General features: G+C 36.0%; 1 protein-coding gene across 1 annotated transcript; it reads left to right on the top strand.

Annotated features, from left to right (window-relative positions):
- Positions 1-1,435: 1,435 nt before the first annotated feature.
- On the top strand, positions 1,436-16,173 carry CISD2 (CDGSH iron sulfur domain 2). Its single transcript, XM_037031967.1, has 3 exons — positions 1,436-1,623; positions 13,752-13,966; positions 15,190-16,173. Exons 1-3 carry the CDS (start codon positions 1,521-1,523, stop codon positions 15,277-15,279), a joined length of 408 nt encoding a protein of 135 aa, XP_036887862.1. The 5' UTR covers positions 1,436-1,520; the 3' UTR covers positions 15,280-16,173.

Below are 16,173 nucleotides of genomic sequence, written 5' to 3'. Positions count from 1 at the left end.
GATTAAAGATAATGGCCAATGCTGTTCTACAGGACAAAGATGTTTGAACTCATCATATTCAGGATAAACTAGCTCTACGGTCCTTCCTTTAAACCAAAAGAAAGCTCGCAAAAGGAAATTGAAAGGAAACCCTAATATGCATGCCAACCTTTCAATCACCACTTTGTATATCACATTTATATTGCTCAAGCTCATGAATGTGTGAACCTGTATCTAAATACCTTAATAGAATTTCCATTGTAATTGTACTTTGACAGTTCTGAACAGGGTAAAATGATATATAATTAGTTTATTTAGATTCCAATTAACTCTTACTGATCGTTATTTTTTTAGGCAGTGACCATCACAAACATTAAATTTAAACAATAAAACAAAAAGTTGCTTTAAACAAAGTCTCTCCCTTTTCCACTTCAAAATGAAAATATCAAGGGAAAAATATAAAAAACAAGTACTGTATTTATTACAACTGGCTGTTTATATTAAGTGAAATGAAATGAAAACTGATCAAAGTTGGCAAGATCAGAATTGTAATGAGACACTGAATTAAGATCACAGGACATAAATAACATGCAATCATCAAGTGGGATATTTTACTTCAAAATAAAAACATGAAACAAAGTCATGTCAACTAAGGTGTTTCAATGGAGTAAAGCTATCTCTTTACATCCCTTAATTTTTAAAAAGATGTTAATAAAAATAACAAAAATGAAAGATCTTCACAGATAGTTCAGATTGTAGCAGAAGCCCAGCAACAACATACAAAGGAAAACCCTAAGGCTTTCTATTTTTTTATTATGTTCCAATTTCTAGTGAAATGAAAAAAGAACTGATCTGCCGAAGGAATTGAAAGTATCTAAGGAAGAACTATCACGGGTTTTGTCTGAGTAGGAAAAACCTCAGGGCCTCAGGGCAAGGTTGCACTAAATTACGGAGGCGCAGAGCTATAAGCATTTTAGTTTAGGCGAAGTAGTTTAACTTCTTTTTTAGAAAACCTGCATTGCCGGGGCGAGGGAGCAGAGTTAGGGGCCGTGGGGGTGGCGGTTCTCTTAGGTGTGTGTTCAATCCAGCCTTTTTTTGCGAGAGGCCAAGGAGAGGGGCAAAAATAAAGAGAGTCATGGAGAGAATCCCACTTTTGCAGGGGCTCTCACAGAGCACTCTCACATGGTTTTAGCTCACCCGACACAATATCCTTTCTGCAAACCTCCAGCGTCCACGGACATAAAAAGCCTAATGCAAAGGCCCTCTTCAAAATCGAGACCCTAGGAGATCCCATTACACACCCGTTCCGCGACCCCGAAGCCCACGGCCTTCCCAGGCCCCCTCGCGGTCCTCCGGCCGGCGTACACGTCACTCGCCCGCTGCCAATCAGCGCCGGGCAGGTCACCTCAACCCGGGCCCCGCAGCCCCGCCTGCCGTCGGTAACCGGACTTCAATCTCCCGCTGGCCAACACCGCTTTCTGCGCACGCGCAGCAGCTCGGCTGGGGAGGCAGAACCTCGGGAGCGGACGCCGCCAGCGAGAATGGTGCTGGAAAGTGTAGCCCGCATCGTGAAGGTGCAGCTCCCTGCTTATCTTAAGAGGCTCCCAGTCCCCGAGAGCATTACCGGGTTTGCCCGGCTCACAGGTAATCCCCACCTTTAGCCGGTGCCCATCCTCAGCTCTTTGCCAGGTGGGGGCGGGGCTGGGGAGGTGGGGGACGCTAGACGTCTTCGGGTCAAGGGGCGGGGCGGAGCTCCCTGAGTTGCGCGGTGCCTCGTGACCCTGAAAGCGCGCGCTGGCGCAACTTCCTTGGAGCTTCTGTGACGCCACCTCTACAGGGTGGTTGTCCTAGTCCGTGGGTCCCGCGTTTTTCCGTGGTGCGAGACCATTTCTTTCCCAAGAAGGTGTTGAGTTGGGACCTGGCTTGTCTTAGCCATCGCCATCACTCTCCGCAGTTTGCTTTATTTTAAAGCAGAATAAGTCGTTATCCAAGCCGCTGTGTATCAGACAACAACAGTTTTCCGCTGGATTTTGCCCTCAGTGTGTGGGTGTGAGTGTGAGTGTGGGAGAGAAGTACAGGCATACATGGAATATATGTAAGGCAGTTTTGTTTAGTAAGAAAACTAGAAATTGATCTCTATTCCTATGGGGAGAGATTATCTATGAAGAGGGCATTTGAGGTCCCCTCCATTGGGGCGTGGAGGCAGTTGAGGTTAACTCACGTTGTGCGAGATACACTTAGCCGAGTGTTCATAGGCCAGTACAATGGTCCAAATTTTAGAAAATGAAATTTAAAGTATATCTGCGACGTTATGTACTTAAGGTCCCTCCTTTACAAAAACAAACAAAAAACAAACAAAAAACCCACAACTCAGGACTTAAAGGGTGAAGTTTTCCAGAATGAGGGCAATGCTTGGAAGATTTTGTTGTATTCTGAGCATTACAGTGTAAGTGGGGTATTTGTAAACCAGACTTGATAGAGTAGGATGATAAGGGGGAAAAAGCCATATCGATTCAGCAAACATTGAACTCATGTTCTGAGCATCAGGGGGTGTTAAGCATGAAGTAGTAATTTTGAAGTGAAGAGGCTTGCTTAGCTTGGAGCAGTTTGGAGATCTTTGTTAGCTGACTTAAAATACAGCACTTGGAAGGCTGACTGGATGATTTGTTTTGTGTAGACCAAAAGACAACTAGGAGTAAATTAGTGAAAATTGGAGATGGATGTCGACTCCAATATAAGGAAGTTAAAACATTTTTTTTCATTATGCAAAACATTCCCCTAATAGGGTGCCTTGGGAGATAGTCTGTCTCTCTCAGAGATTTAAGAAAGAAAAAAAAAAGGGCGAAGTCTGGTAGGCAGATAGGTTTAGATGGGGAAACTAGATAACTGTTACACATCTAGAGATTTTTTGGATTATGGACAGACACAGTTGCTCTGTAGATAAATGAATTGTGAGATGTTAACATTTTAGATGTTAAAGGTTTTGGTAATTGAACTGAATAGAAACCATGGTAACTGAATAATGGGCATTAAAAAGAAGTACCTAAATACTAGAAACCACAGAAAAGTAATATAAAATGAAAAAACTTTCAAGGCAAGTGTTTATAAACATCAAAGTCATCTTTTGATCCCACCAGTTTATTCTGATAGAATTGCAGCAATTAGGTATAAAAACTTTTTCCCCTTTATCATTTCTTTTACTTAAGTACTTTACATATTTTAATTTATTCTTCATCTTGTTCTAATAATTATGTATTCGTATTTTAAATTGAGATCACAGTATGCCCAATCATTTCCCTGCTGCTGGAAATTTGGAATGTTTACATAAATACATTTTTTGTTCATAATGTTTATTGGTAAGTAGCCATGTACCTATACCAATTGTTATTTTTTGTCTCTTTTGAGTTATACCCTTGGGTGTATTTGCTAAAATAATAATACCAGGTCAAAAGGATATGATTATTTTGTGACATTTGTTCTCTTTTGCCAACTTACCATAATATGGCAAAGTTAATAATTTGCATAAGTTAACTGCTGAATTTTTAACAGTCAGGAAAGAAAAATGACCTCTTAATTCCCACCCTAGTCCTGAATTTTGTGTGTTAATTCTAGTTTCACTTTTCTGTTGATACAGTACAGTTGAAGCAGATTTAAAAATATGATATTTGATTTAGTGGCCAGAAGATTTTACAAGTGTGTTTTTTTCTTGAAGATACCTCATGTCAACAAATATTTAATTTCTATTAAAGGCAGTAAGGAAACTCAACCTAAATTTTTTCTTAAATCAGTAATATATAGTAATTTCCTTTTTAAAGCTGTTAAATATTTAATGTGAGGACTGTTTCTCAGAAATATGAAAACTCTGGTAAATATATTAATGGTACATATGTAACTTAAGTCCCATTATAGTGTCTACATTTCTCACTGTATTGCTTATTTGTTTGGGAAACATTAACATGTATGTAGTAACTGCTTTATGAAAAAAAAAGATATAGCCTGTTTCACACTAGACAATGACAGTTGTAGCAGTTGTGGAATCTATTTTGAGGTACCATGGAAAAAAAGCAATGTTCACTATATGAGTCTCCACTAGCTAATGTCAAATAGCTAATGACATTTGGCTCTCTTGAATGAGCTACTTTTTGAATTCACATTTAGGCTTCGTTGAAATAAAAACCTGAAAGATAACTTTCAGCAATTGTGTAAATATCTAGGAGATGCAAATGTTTTCATTTTCTATCTGAAAATTGGGGCAAAAAAGTTATAGTTCACATTATTGCCTGTTTTTCCTTCCCTATTTAGATCCAGTGGTTTAAAAAAAACAAAAAACAATTGTCCCTCATGATGACACTGCATTCTTAATTAAACACTTGGAGACCCTTTACCATACTGTTTACAGACAATCCTTATCTAGCAAAAACAACTTATCTGTTTTAGTTTAGGTCACATTTTTAAGAGTGAGGTTTTAAAGATAAATTTGTATAGTGTATTCTAATACTTTAACCATTGGAAAAATCTTTCCCTCTTATATAAACTTTTAAAATAGAACAACAAAAAACATCTCCCCATTCTAAAGTCAGAAAATTATTTACTTCTAGATTTAAAAACTAGCTATGAAATTTTAAATATTCAAAATTCTCCCCCACTTGCATTAGTTTGCTGCTTTGAGATGAAATGAGTTGGATCCTAAACACAGTGTTTTTCCCAAAGAAACACAAACATGTCAGAGCCGACAACTTTAAGAGCATTGGCTCTATTTATCTCGAAAGGGCCAATTTTGAACAGAATTTAGAAGTGCAACAGAGGTGAAAATATGTTTCCACAAAAAGACATACAAGCACCGCTCATAGCAGCCTTTAATGTATAATAGCCCTAACCTGGAAGCCACCCAAGTATTACCAACAGGGGAATGGATAAACAAATTATGGTATATTCATAGAGTAGAATGCTAGTTAGGAGTAGAAAGGGATGAATTACTGATTCACTGTAGAATGAAAAATCCACTTTATTTTGAATGAAAAGAGCTTTGGTTATAGAAACCAGTCGTGGGAGATAGACTAGAAAGGGGTAGGAGAATCTTTCTGGGATGATGGAAATATTTTACATATTTTTACACATTTTTCAATGGAGGCTACAGGGTTGTATTTAAATGTCACAAACCAAAATTAAATGCTTAAGGTCAGTTTATTGTATGTAAATTGTACCTTACTTATTTTTTAAACAAATGGAACCAAAGGTGAGTTTTCTCAATAAGAAAATGTAATAAATAAGTTCAAACTGAAGAGTTGCATTTGTTGATAAGTAAATAATAAAGGTTATTTTTGAAAGAAGAATTTTATTTTAGAAAACTTTTTTTGAGAATTTGGGAACATACTTATATCATTCTTATAAGTTGTGTTTTTCCCACTCTTCCTAATTAGACCAACTAGAGTTAAAAGTCAATGTAATTAAAGATTATATTAGCCTGTGTAGAGAACATTTTTGATTTAATTAAAACATTTTTGTCCATATAACTACTTTGCAATATAAAATTCCTCAAGTCATCAGGTATTTATCGAGTACTTACAATGGGCCAAGCAGTGTTCTGGATACAGCGACACTGTTCTGTTCATAAGGGTGAATGGGGAAAAAGATTTAAAAATTGATCATTACTTTCATTGTATTGGCCCTCTGGTCTTGAATAGTCTGTATTAGGTTTGAAGTGGTAGTGGTAAAGCCATCCATTGAAAATATTTTACTTTCATCTTTCTACAATTCAGAAATAGAAGTCATTTGTCTGTCTTTACCTGTAAATGATACATAAGAAAATTTATAAAATTATAAGCAATGAAATTGCCATATTATTTTTATGGTGTCATTATATGGTACCTTTTGAAAGGGGAAAAAATCTGTCTCAATTCCTTAGAATATAATTCTTCATTGAGAAATGTTTTTATAATTGTATTTGTTTATATACCTTGTGCAAGAATAGGATGTGATGTTCGCCCATCTACGTAAAATGTTGAATCTGCCCCTTCTTAATTCTATTTCTTCCAAGGAGTTACTTTCTTTTAACAGTATGTAAACTTTCCGAAAATTGCTATTATTAAATTACTTGCTACTCAAGTTGCTTTAAAATGTTCTTTCTGTAAGTGTGGTGCTGATTCTTTCTCTCTACCTTTTTAGTCTTTGTATTTTTTTTTATCTTAATAGTGTGAAATAGAATTGAACAAAATTTAATATTAGAACCCTGCTCAGTATTAATAGTATTAATGTGGTTTGATTTTTTAAAAAAAATTAGAAACTGGATTAAAAAAAACAACTGGAAATAGGAAGACATCACTGATAGAGGAAGAAAATCTATCAGAAGTGAAAATAATGAACTAAGGGAAAATTTTTAAAGAAATGCAACCCTTTTACATTTAAACGAGTAAAAAAGTGTCACCAACTGGGTACCTTTTCCAGGGACTAAGTGTTGAGATGGAACTAAGCCACTTCCATCTTTGACTTAACTGTGGCCAAAATTCATCTCTTCTTTCTGTCACTCCTGATTTTCTCCCACACTTTTATCGTCAAATTCTGAGTTGTCTTCTAAAACCTATAATACTCGAGGAACCTTCTTTCCATAAGTGAAACAAAGCTCTCTTTGAGGATACTACTAATCCTCCAGCTCCCTCAGTGGTGTCTTTTCTTTTTCTATCCTTCCTTCAGTTTGTGGGGTAAGTGAACAGAAGCAATGGGCATTTTTAAGGTTCTGAAGAGCTGCTTCCGCACTGGAACTGATTTGCTCTCTTTCAGAGAAAACTGTGTCTTCTGCCATCCTTCATTATTTCTTTTTTGCTGGTATCACTGAACTTGAGTCTCTCTCTTACATTGTTTAAGTATGTTGACCTCTCCTATTTTCTTCTTCTACAATACTGCACTATCTTCTTGTGCTTGAAGACGCTCTTCTTGTATTGTTTATTTTTTTTGAATTTTCATTTGAGGCCCATACCAGCATACATCCAGATAATGAACCCAGAAATCTAGAAATCATGAAGGAGCTTCACTTCCTTTATTTACCTTGTGCTCCATACTTAATCATCAAATCCTATTGATTTGACTACCTGACTTAACGGTTCTTATGTTTCAAAGTGAGTGAGGATTGATTGCAGACCTACTCTGAGATCTGAATGAAAGCTTCAGACTATTTCCTCAGAAAATGCATGTGTGCACACACACACACACACACACAATTCTGGGGCATCTATTTGTCCTCTCTCTGCGTTAATGGCCAGTGCCTTAGTTTCAGCTCACAGTATTTTTTTCTAGGTTATTTCAGTGGATTTTCAACGGGTTGCCTGTCTCTTAAACTCCCACCACTAGTCCTCTCTGCTCTTCCTCAGTGTTTCTCCACTAATCCCTCTTACATCTAATACCAGTGTAATTTCATAAATGAACAATTTTCCAGTTACACTGATACTCAGATATTTCAGTGGCCCCCTTTTATATCAGAGCGTTTCATAATCTGGCACCTGCTCACTTCTACAGTGCCTCTTCTGTTTCATTCTGTCCCAGCAATTCTGTAGCACTTAGTTTCCTACACTTTCCGTGTATGGCATATCTCTGGGCCCTTGCCTGTTCTGTTTCTGCTGTGTGGAGTGTAGCTAGCTCCTCCTCCCATCTGCCTGTGGATTCCCATACTCTGACTCATCTTTCAGAAACTCCTCCTCTGTCTTCAGCCCTGCAAATAGTTAATCACTTCATTCTCAGTATTGCTTATTTATGATTGCACATACTACACAGTACTATAATCCCTTTGTATAGATCTGTACTCTATACTAGATGGGAAGCTCCTTGGGGGTAGGGGCTGCGTCTTCTAATCTCTTCTTATACCCTATAGGAGCAGGGCCTTATCCATCAGCCTGTATCCCCAGCACATAGTACAATATTTGGAATGTGGTGCCTACTTGTCTTGCTGAACAAATGAATGAATTACTGTTATTCCTATTTTACAGACCAAAGAAACCTGACTCCAAGTATATGAAAATCTGGATTTATACAACAGATAAACTGTGAATTAGTTATTTGAAATCCTGCTCTGTGCCAGGCACTGTACTAAGCACTGGGTACATAGAGACAAAAAGACAGTTGCTGCACTTGCTTGTAGCACACTATCTTCACATAATAGGTACTTAATGATTACATAGTAAAAAGTTGAAAAGAGATTGTTTAACAAAATAGCATATTGATCAGATTTCTTCACTCAGATGTATTTATTGGGCATTTAAATTGATGAAAGAGCTCAGAAAGAAGGGATTGTATACGAGCAAACTTTACAGAGTGATAGAAATACCATATATTTTGTTGTAAGTGATGTTTACAGGTCTATATAGTTGAAAAATTCATCAAATTGAACATTTAACACAAAGCTCAGCAGCCTAAACACTAAATTATGCCTCAATATAAAATAAAATAACTTGAGTCAAAGATTATTTAGACACCAAGGTCATAGTGGTGATGTCCCTGCCCTTGTAGGCTCCCTGTTGTGATTGGGGGCCATGATAGGTGGGCATAGCCCTTAAATTTATGTTTCCAAAAGATATTAAGGGATTTGAAAATGCTTCTAATATAATATTAAGTGAAAAAAGTAGGATATGAACTGTATGTACAATATGGTATCAATTTTGCACAGTGTAGAAATATGACAATATGTTACTCTTGATCGGTGAGTTGAAAGTTACTGTTTTTATTTTTAATTTTTAAAAATACTATTTTTGATCATCCTAAAACAAAAATATACTGTACAAGATGTACATTATACCTAACAATTAGGTAACAGTTTTTTTCTTCACAGTATCTATAATATCTGCAGTAGTTCAACATCAAACAGGTCCATGCAGCTGGTCTTAAAAGTTTTTTTTAAAGCTTCTTGTTTGATATATGTGTATTTCATATTTCTTTACTAAACTCAGCATTAATAAATACAGTGATTTCTAATTTAGCTTTATAGACTGTATTGTTTTCCTTTATAAAACTTTTCTGTAGTTAAAGTGAAGTTTATCATTTAAAGAAGCAGATTGTACTAAAACTGTTGTGTAAGTTATTACTTTGTTGTAGGAGATAATAGTATTTTTCATTACTTTATATTAGTGATTTTCAACAGGTGTGCTGCAAGAATTTCTAAAACATGCAAAGAATTTCAAAACCTGACTATTTAGTCAGGGGCACTGACCTCTTCCCTTCAATTGTTAAATAAAAAATGGCAGTCACACAGCAATAGTCATCCAACGTGAATGAAACAGAATTACACCTGTTTTGAGGGTTTTTTCTTTGTCAGATGGGCAAAAAATATATATTTGGTGTGTGGCACAGAATTTTAGTAATTAGTTTATGTGTGCCATGAGGTGAAAATGTTTGAAAATCACTGCTATCTATATGTGTAAATATATTTATATTTATATAGAATATGTAGTGTTTTACCAAGGACATAAGTGTGTCAAAAGAACATATTCTGTAGTAGATTTTAAAATAGTATTAACACCATTTATTTCCTGAGATCTGTGGGCTAGGTAGGAATAGTTAAATACTATACTTAAGAATCCAAGGTTTTCATCTCTATATTCTTACTTCCTTTTTTTGTTGTTATTTTTTTCACTCATTTACTTTTTGACTTTGAGTCATTTTGCCTCTTGTGACTTAATTTTGTGATATACAGTATAATACTTATTCTACATCCAACACACATCTATTGAAGAACTACTATTTTAAGGTAATACTGGCTGTTGGGGCCAACATCAATATAAGAGTTGCGTGATCTAGGAGATAAGTGTCCATAATTACAGTACAATGTGATGAGTCAGAAAGGGACTGGCATTTATGCTGTACGTTATTTATTCATTGAGTCACTGATTAAATGTTTCTGAGGTGTCACTACTTTGTTCCCGAAGGATGGCACATAGCTCCTTTTCTTACAGGCTTATGGAAGAGTTAATTTTACAAATAGATAACAGTAGTGTAATAAAAGAACACAAGGAAAAGGGTCTTAGGGGTGCATTAGGAAGTGATTAATTTTGCTTTGTCAAGTCAAGGAAGAATTCCAGAGGAGGCAGTAGGTGACCCTAGCTTTGAAGGGTTTACATAAATGAGTCAGGCCAGAGGTAGAAAGGCATGGCGAACAGAAGGAATTCCTTGTGCAAAGAGCACAGGAAGGCTACCACTAGGTCATAGCTTCAGGGTGGCTTCAAGTGCATACGAGATGGGATGTTGGTGGGAGATGAAACTGTCAAAGCAGCCTGCCATGCTGCAGAGTCGGTACTTCATAAAAACAACAGTCTATAGCGGCACCATCCGCAAAACTCTCTGTGATGGTGGCAGTGTCCTCTGTGCTGTCACTTACCGTAGCCACTAGCCCCATGTGGCTATCGAGCTGCCAAAATGTGACTTGTGTGTCTTAGAAATTGGATTTTTGAGTTTTACTTAATTTTAGTTGTTTAATAGCCACATCTTTGTTTTAATTGTGTTTTTTACTTTTTATATTTTATGATGCTCTAAAATTGTGGCCCCTTCTAGGACCAGCTAACTCCTAGAGATAATAAACAACTCTGCTTGTGGAGATTACCCTTCATATGCAAATCAACCAATCCAAAAGCCTGTACCCCTGTACCTTAACCACCTCCTGTATCTAACTCGCCAATCAGGATTTCTCCTGCCCTAAATCACACTGGGCCAGGTATGAAACAACTAGGGACCACCCCAAGAGCCTAGAGCCCACTGATACTATTCAAGCTACCCAATCCTAAGCTGTTCACTATGCTCCACCTTGCTGTTTCCTGGAGGCCACAATAAAGGCTTAGATGCATGCTTTCCTGTCACCTACCTCCTGATCAACCCTGGTACTTTTCCATGTTTCCTGCATGTCCCCAATCTTGGGAACTGTAAGTAATAAACTTCTTTGAAGGCACTTGTCTCTATGTCATCTTATATGTGTTTAAAACTAAATCGTGGGCCCTGGCCAGGTGGCCCACTTGGTTGGAGCATCATTATGTACACCAAGAGATTGCAAGTTCCATCCCTGGGTACAGGAGGCAACTGATTGATGTTTCTCTCTTACATCATTTCTCTCTCCCTTCAAAAATCAAGTATATACATACATACATATAATCTCAGGTGAGGGTTAAAATTTTTTTTTGAATCTTGGGTACAAATCAAAACCTTACAGCTAGTGACTACAGTATTGCACAGCACAGACCTGCAGAGTCCTTCCTCTGCCCTAAGAAACAGTTGTCACTTCGGAAGTTGAATTAATTCAAAGGATCTATATGGAATGTCTCCACTTTGGTGATGCTAGCAAGCTTGACAGATAAGATTCTTACTGAGCTTCATTCTGGTGACTATTTAAAATATTATATCCCCCCAAATTTCTACTATATAGCATTAAGTTGAATTGGCAAAATATTTTTTCAAAGGAGTCGCTACTAATTTTCTTAGTCACTTAAAACCTAACATTTATTGTATATCTTTTATGTGCCAGGCACTCTTACAGGTGTTGTACATACATCAGTGGGTTGTTTCATTTAGAACTCATAACACCTTTGGCATCAAATTGTATCAAAAATTGTTTCATTTTGGAAGAGTTTGTATTAAGCCAATCTTTCTTCCAATAAACAGTTATCTCTGGAGAGTAAGTTTTACCAAGAGAAGAATAGATAAAATGTTATGGGTTGGCCAAAAAGTTTATTTCCATAAGATGGCTCTATTAGTGCTTAGTTGTCTTTAACTTCATTTGAAACAATTTTGTTAGGTTGTATTGTGACAGCTGTCATATCAGCATGAATTTTTAAAAAATCAAATAGGTGAATTTTTGTGTAGCCATTTTAATACTGAAGATGGAAGAAAATATGCAACATTTTTGGCATATTACACTTTAGATTTTTTTTATTTATTTACCTTTAGAGGGGAAGGAGGGAGGGAGAGAAACATCAATGTATGGTTGCTTTTTGTGCATCCCCTGCTGGGAGTTGGCCTGCAGGGAACTGGTCTGCAACCCAGGCATGTGCCCTGACCGGGAATTGAACCGCGATCCTCTGGTTCGCAGGCCTGTGCTCAATCCACTGAGCTACACCAGCCAGGGCTAGATTTTTTAAAATGGTAAAAATGCAACTGAAACGCAAAAAAAAAGTTGTGCAGTGTATGGAGAAGGTGCCATGACAGGTTGAATGTGTAAAAAGTGGTTTGAGAAGTTTCTTGCAGGAGATTTCTTACTGGACGATGTTCTGTGGCCATGTAGAGCAGTAGAAGTTGATAGAGATCAAATCGAGACATTAATTGAAAACAGTTTTATACCAGACAGCATATAGCCGACATACTCAAATATCCAAATCAATAAAGTAATTGGTCAAATGAAAAAATGTGCTTTATATTTTATGAAAAAAACTAAATGGGCTTTTTGGCCAACCCAATTTATCTGTTGGATTTGATTCATGGTGGTTGAGAACAAGCTTTGGACTTACTGTCTTGGACTAAACCTGCTTAGGCTACTATTTACCCACATGAAAAATGGTAATAATAATGGTACCTACTAAATACAGTGTTGAAGCTAACAAACTATTAAGTGAGATCATAATATTTGTACTCTTAGCACAGTCTAGTTCATTATCATTAACATTTATTAATATGCCTTGACACTTAATCTTCAGTTTTTCTCTACTAATCTATTTTTACATAGTGCTTAGCAAGGTGTCAGGTAGGCCCTCAGGGAAGGATGTCAAATGAAAACTCTTTATAGACGGAAAGAGTTCCTTAGAGAGCCCAGCAGAGGCTGCACACTACTATCAAACAGTTCATACATACATGCGGAAACATTTATCTTAGTTTCCTGGTGTGTTTGTCTCCAGAGTCATAGGGACCATTTCATTGATACCAGTTATATTCCCTATGCCTCAAGACAGTGCTGCGTACTAAAGAAGGCACTTAAAGAATGCCTGTGGAGCCCTGACCAATGTGGTTCAGATGGCTGGGCATTGTTCCTCTAAGAGAAAGGTTGAAAGTTCAATGCCTGGTCAGGGCAGACACCTGGGTTGCAGGTTATGTCCCAACTCAGGCCAAGTGCTAGGGGCAGCTGATCGAAGTTTCTCTCTCACATCTGTGTTTCTCTCCCACTCTTTTTCTCTCCCTTCCCCTCTCTAAAAATAAAATCTTTTAAAAAAAAAGAACACTTATGGAATAAGATGGACCTAACAATGAGAACATTCAGTATATGGAAATTTCAATTCTTTAACATAATAGCTTCTATACAAAGTTCAGGTGTTTCTTTAAGAATCAGTGTAAAAAAAAAAAAAAGAATCAGTGTACCTTACCCCAAAATGTAAAGCATTGAAACTAAAAGAGATTAAAACATGTTCTCTCCAAAATTACATATGAATGGTAAAATAAAGATATTCTGTTGTATGCTTTTAGACATGGTGGAAATAACTTTCTAAGCCTATAAAATATATCACGTTCAATTTTATTTATAACTAGGGGTCATAATTCCTGAAATAAAAAACACAAATATACCAGGGAAAATGACAGGATATTTGATATAGGACCTATTTTGGAAAATTTTATTTTCTATTTCACAAGTCTCAAATTAGCCCACAAAGGAAACAAGGTAGTCCTAGGTAAAAGGTCTCTTGATTTACTTATTCATGGTTTTAAAGATGAATAGTTAAAGTGAGAAGTAAAGAATAATTAAGAATAAGCTCAAGGGTGAGGCATGCTATTTGAGTTGTATTGCAAGAGCGCAGCAGACTAACAAATCTGTCCATGTTCAGTTTCAGAATGGCTCCGGTTACTGCCTTTCCTCGGTGTACTTGCACTACTGGGCTACCTTGCAGTTCGTCCGTTCCTCCCAAAGAAAAAGCAACAGAAGGATAGCTTGATTAATCTTAAAATACAAAAGGAAAATCCCAAAGTGGTGAATGAAATAAACATTGAAGATTTGTGCCTTACTAAAGCAGCTTACTGTAGGTGTTGGCGTTCTAAGACGGTAAGATGTCCATTTACATGTACACTACAGTTTTGCGTAGTTAAAATGTTTTCCGTTTGAAATTCTCAGTTGTGAGGTTCTGAGAGATGAGCGGTTCTTCCGTAGTGTTCAGTACTGAAAGTCTATGTCCTAAATTAAAGTTTGCCTTTTATGATCCATACTACTTACATTAGAAAAGTGAGAGCAGGGAGGAAGGATAGAAATCTGTTTTTTTTTTTGTATTACCGTGTTTCAGCAATTAGCTAGAGCAACTCATAGTTTAAAAATACACCTATGAGAGGGCATAAGGGTTAGTTATGAGAGGATATAAGGGTTAGTGAAGAGTTTAAGCTTTAGAGTCTGAATAAATTGTGTTCAAAGCTGATGTCTGCCACTTACAGTATGACTTTTGGCAAGTTACTTAATATTCTTTGATTTTTAAATCTGATAATATATCAACATCATAGACATTTTCAAGGATTAATGGGATGTTTGTACAGGGCACAATAGCATGAGCCAGTAAATGTCTTTATGAGATCTGTGTTCTTCTACTCCTTTGACCAGTGGTTATTTGAGATTTTAAGTACAATAACGTTCATCATGTCATCCTTTGTAACAGCAAAGTGTTAGAGAGAATCTAGAATCCGATAATGGGGATGATCAAAGTATGTGTAATAAAAAGGATGGGATGTTAGGAAGCCACTACAAGTAATATTTTTAAAGACTGTTTAATGACATGAAAGCATAATGTAATACAACTAAGACAAACATATTTCTGTACTCATTTTTGTTTAAAAATGCAGAGGAAAAATATACTAAAATGTTAATTGTTACCAATGACTGAATTTTTAAATTTTGATTTTTTTGGAAAATACTACAATTTGCATGCATTTTATAGTAAAAAACACTTTGACTATATTTTGAATTTATTGTACTTGAATTTAAATAAGTAAATAAGTGAGCTCAAATTTAGAGCTCCACAGAGAACAAAAGCTCCTTTTGATCCCCTTTTAAACAAATTTTATTGACTCATATGGATATACCAAATACTGAGTATTTAAAATTGTTAGATTTGCTGTGGTATTGGAATGTAATTAGGCCAAATGTAAAGTATATCTTTTACTTAGGAAAGCTGTCTGATTCTTTTTTTAAAGTAATTGCTTTCTTTTTAAGAGCATTTCACAAATATTTCTACATATTGAATCATTTTTAAATTAACAATTGTAATTCTTTTTCCTTTCCAGTTTCCTGCCTGTGATGGTTCACATATTAAACACAACGAACTGACAGGAGACAATGTGGGCCCACTGATACTGAAGAAGAAAGAAGTATAGTAGTAATGAATTAGGGTTAAATTCAGTGGTGTGCTGCAAAGTCTTATAATGTTATTTTTTCATTCTCTGTGCATAGATCTTTCAAATGGTGGTCTTAATTATTACTACTGATTGAGTGATTGTTTCTGCCAGTTTATTTTCTTCTTACAGTACTGTTTATATTTGATACTTCATACGTTCAATCATTTATATAGAAATTAAATTGCGCAGCCCTTTTCTTCTTACTTCAAAGAATTAATGTATCTTCCCACAATAAAACCAACACTTCTGATTTTAATTAATTGAGAAAAATATAAGTGTTAGGCAATGAATCCAAAAGTATTTCTTTGAATATCAACTTTTTTCAACAGAATGTGTAATTTAAATTTCTCTCCCTATTCTATTAAATATGTTACTTTACAGTTCTCTTATGTTTTGGTAATTTGAAGAGTTTGTTTATTTTCCGGTCTCCTGCCCTCCATTCTTTTAGGATGAATAAGAAAAATATTGCTGTCAAGAACTAGTTGAGTTTTCAAAGAGGTGAACTCTTTGCTTTATAGAGATCGTTGACTAGTAAATATAAATATCCCCATTTCAGGAGAGCCATGAACTGGATATGAAAAGTTCCAACAAGGAGCACGGATTTACATTATACAAGTTGTGTTTACTTTGCAGCAGACTTGTTTGCATCTGTTGAGGCGATGTTGTGTGTCTGAGCCATTGGACTCACTGATGAGGTCAAGTGAGTCATCTCCTGAGCTGCTGAAGTTTGAAGGTCAATTAGAAATAAATATTAAAATAATAAGTAGTTGTCAAAATTATGTTTATGTGAACATTTTTCTCTTTATAACAGTGTAAACCAATAAACAGGATACAAAGAGTTTGCAAAATAAACTTGCTGGAGAACCTTTAAAA

Source organism: Sturnira hondurensis, unplaced genomic scaffold (genome assembly GCF_014824575.4).
Source record: "Sturnira hondurensis isolate 20B ecotype Veracruz unplaced genomic scaffold, ASM1482457v3 Scaffold0021214, whole genome shotgun sequence".
In the NCBI taxonomy this organism is placed as follows: domain Eukaryota; kingdom Metazoa; phylum Chordata; class Mammalia; order Chiroptera; family Phyllostomidae; genus Sturnira; species Sturnira hondurensis.
This window is presented reverse-complemented; position numbering and strand designations above follow the sequence as displayed.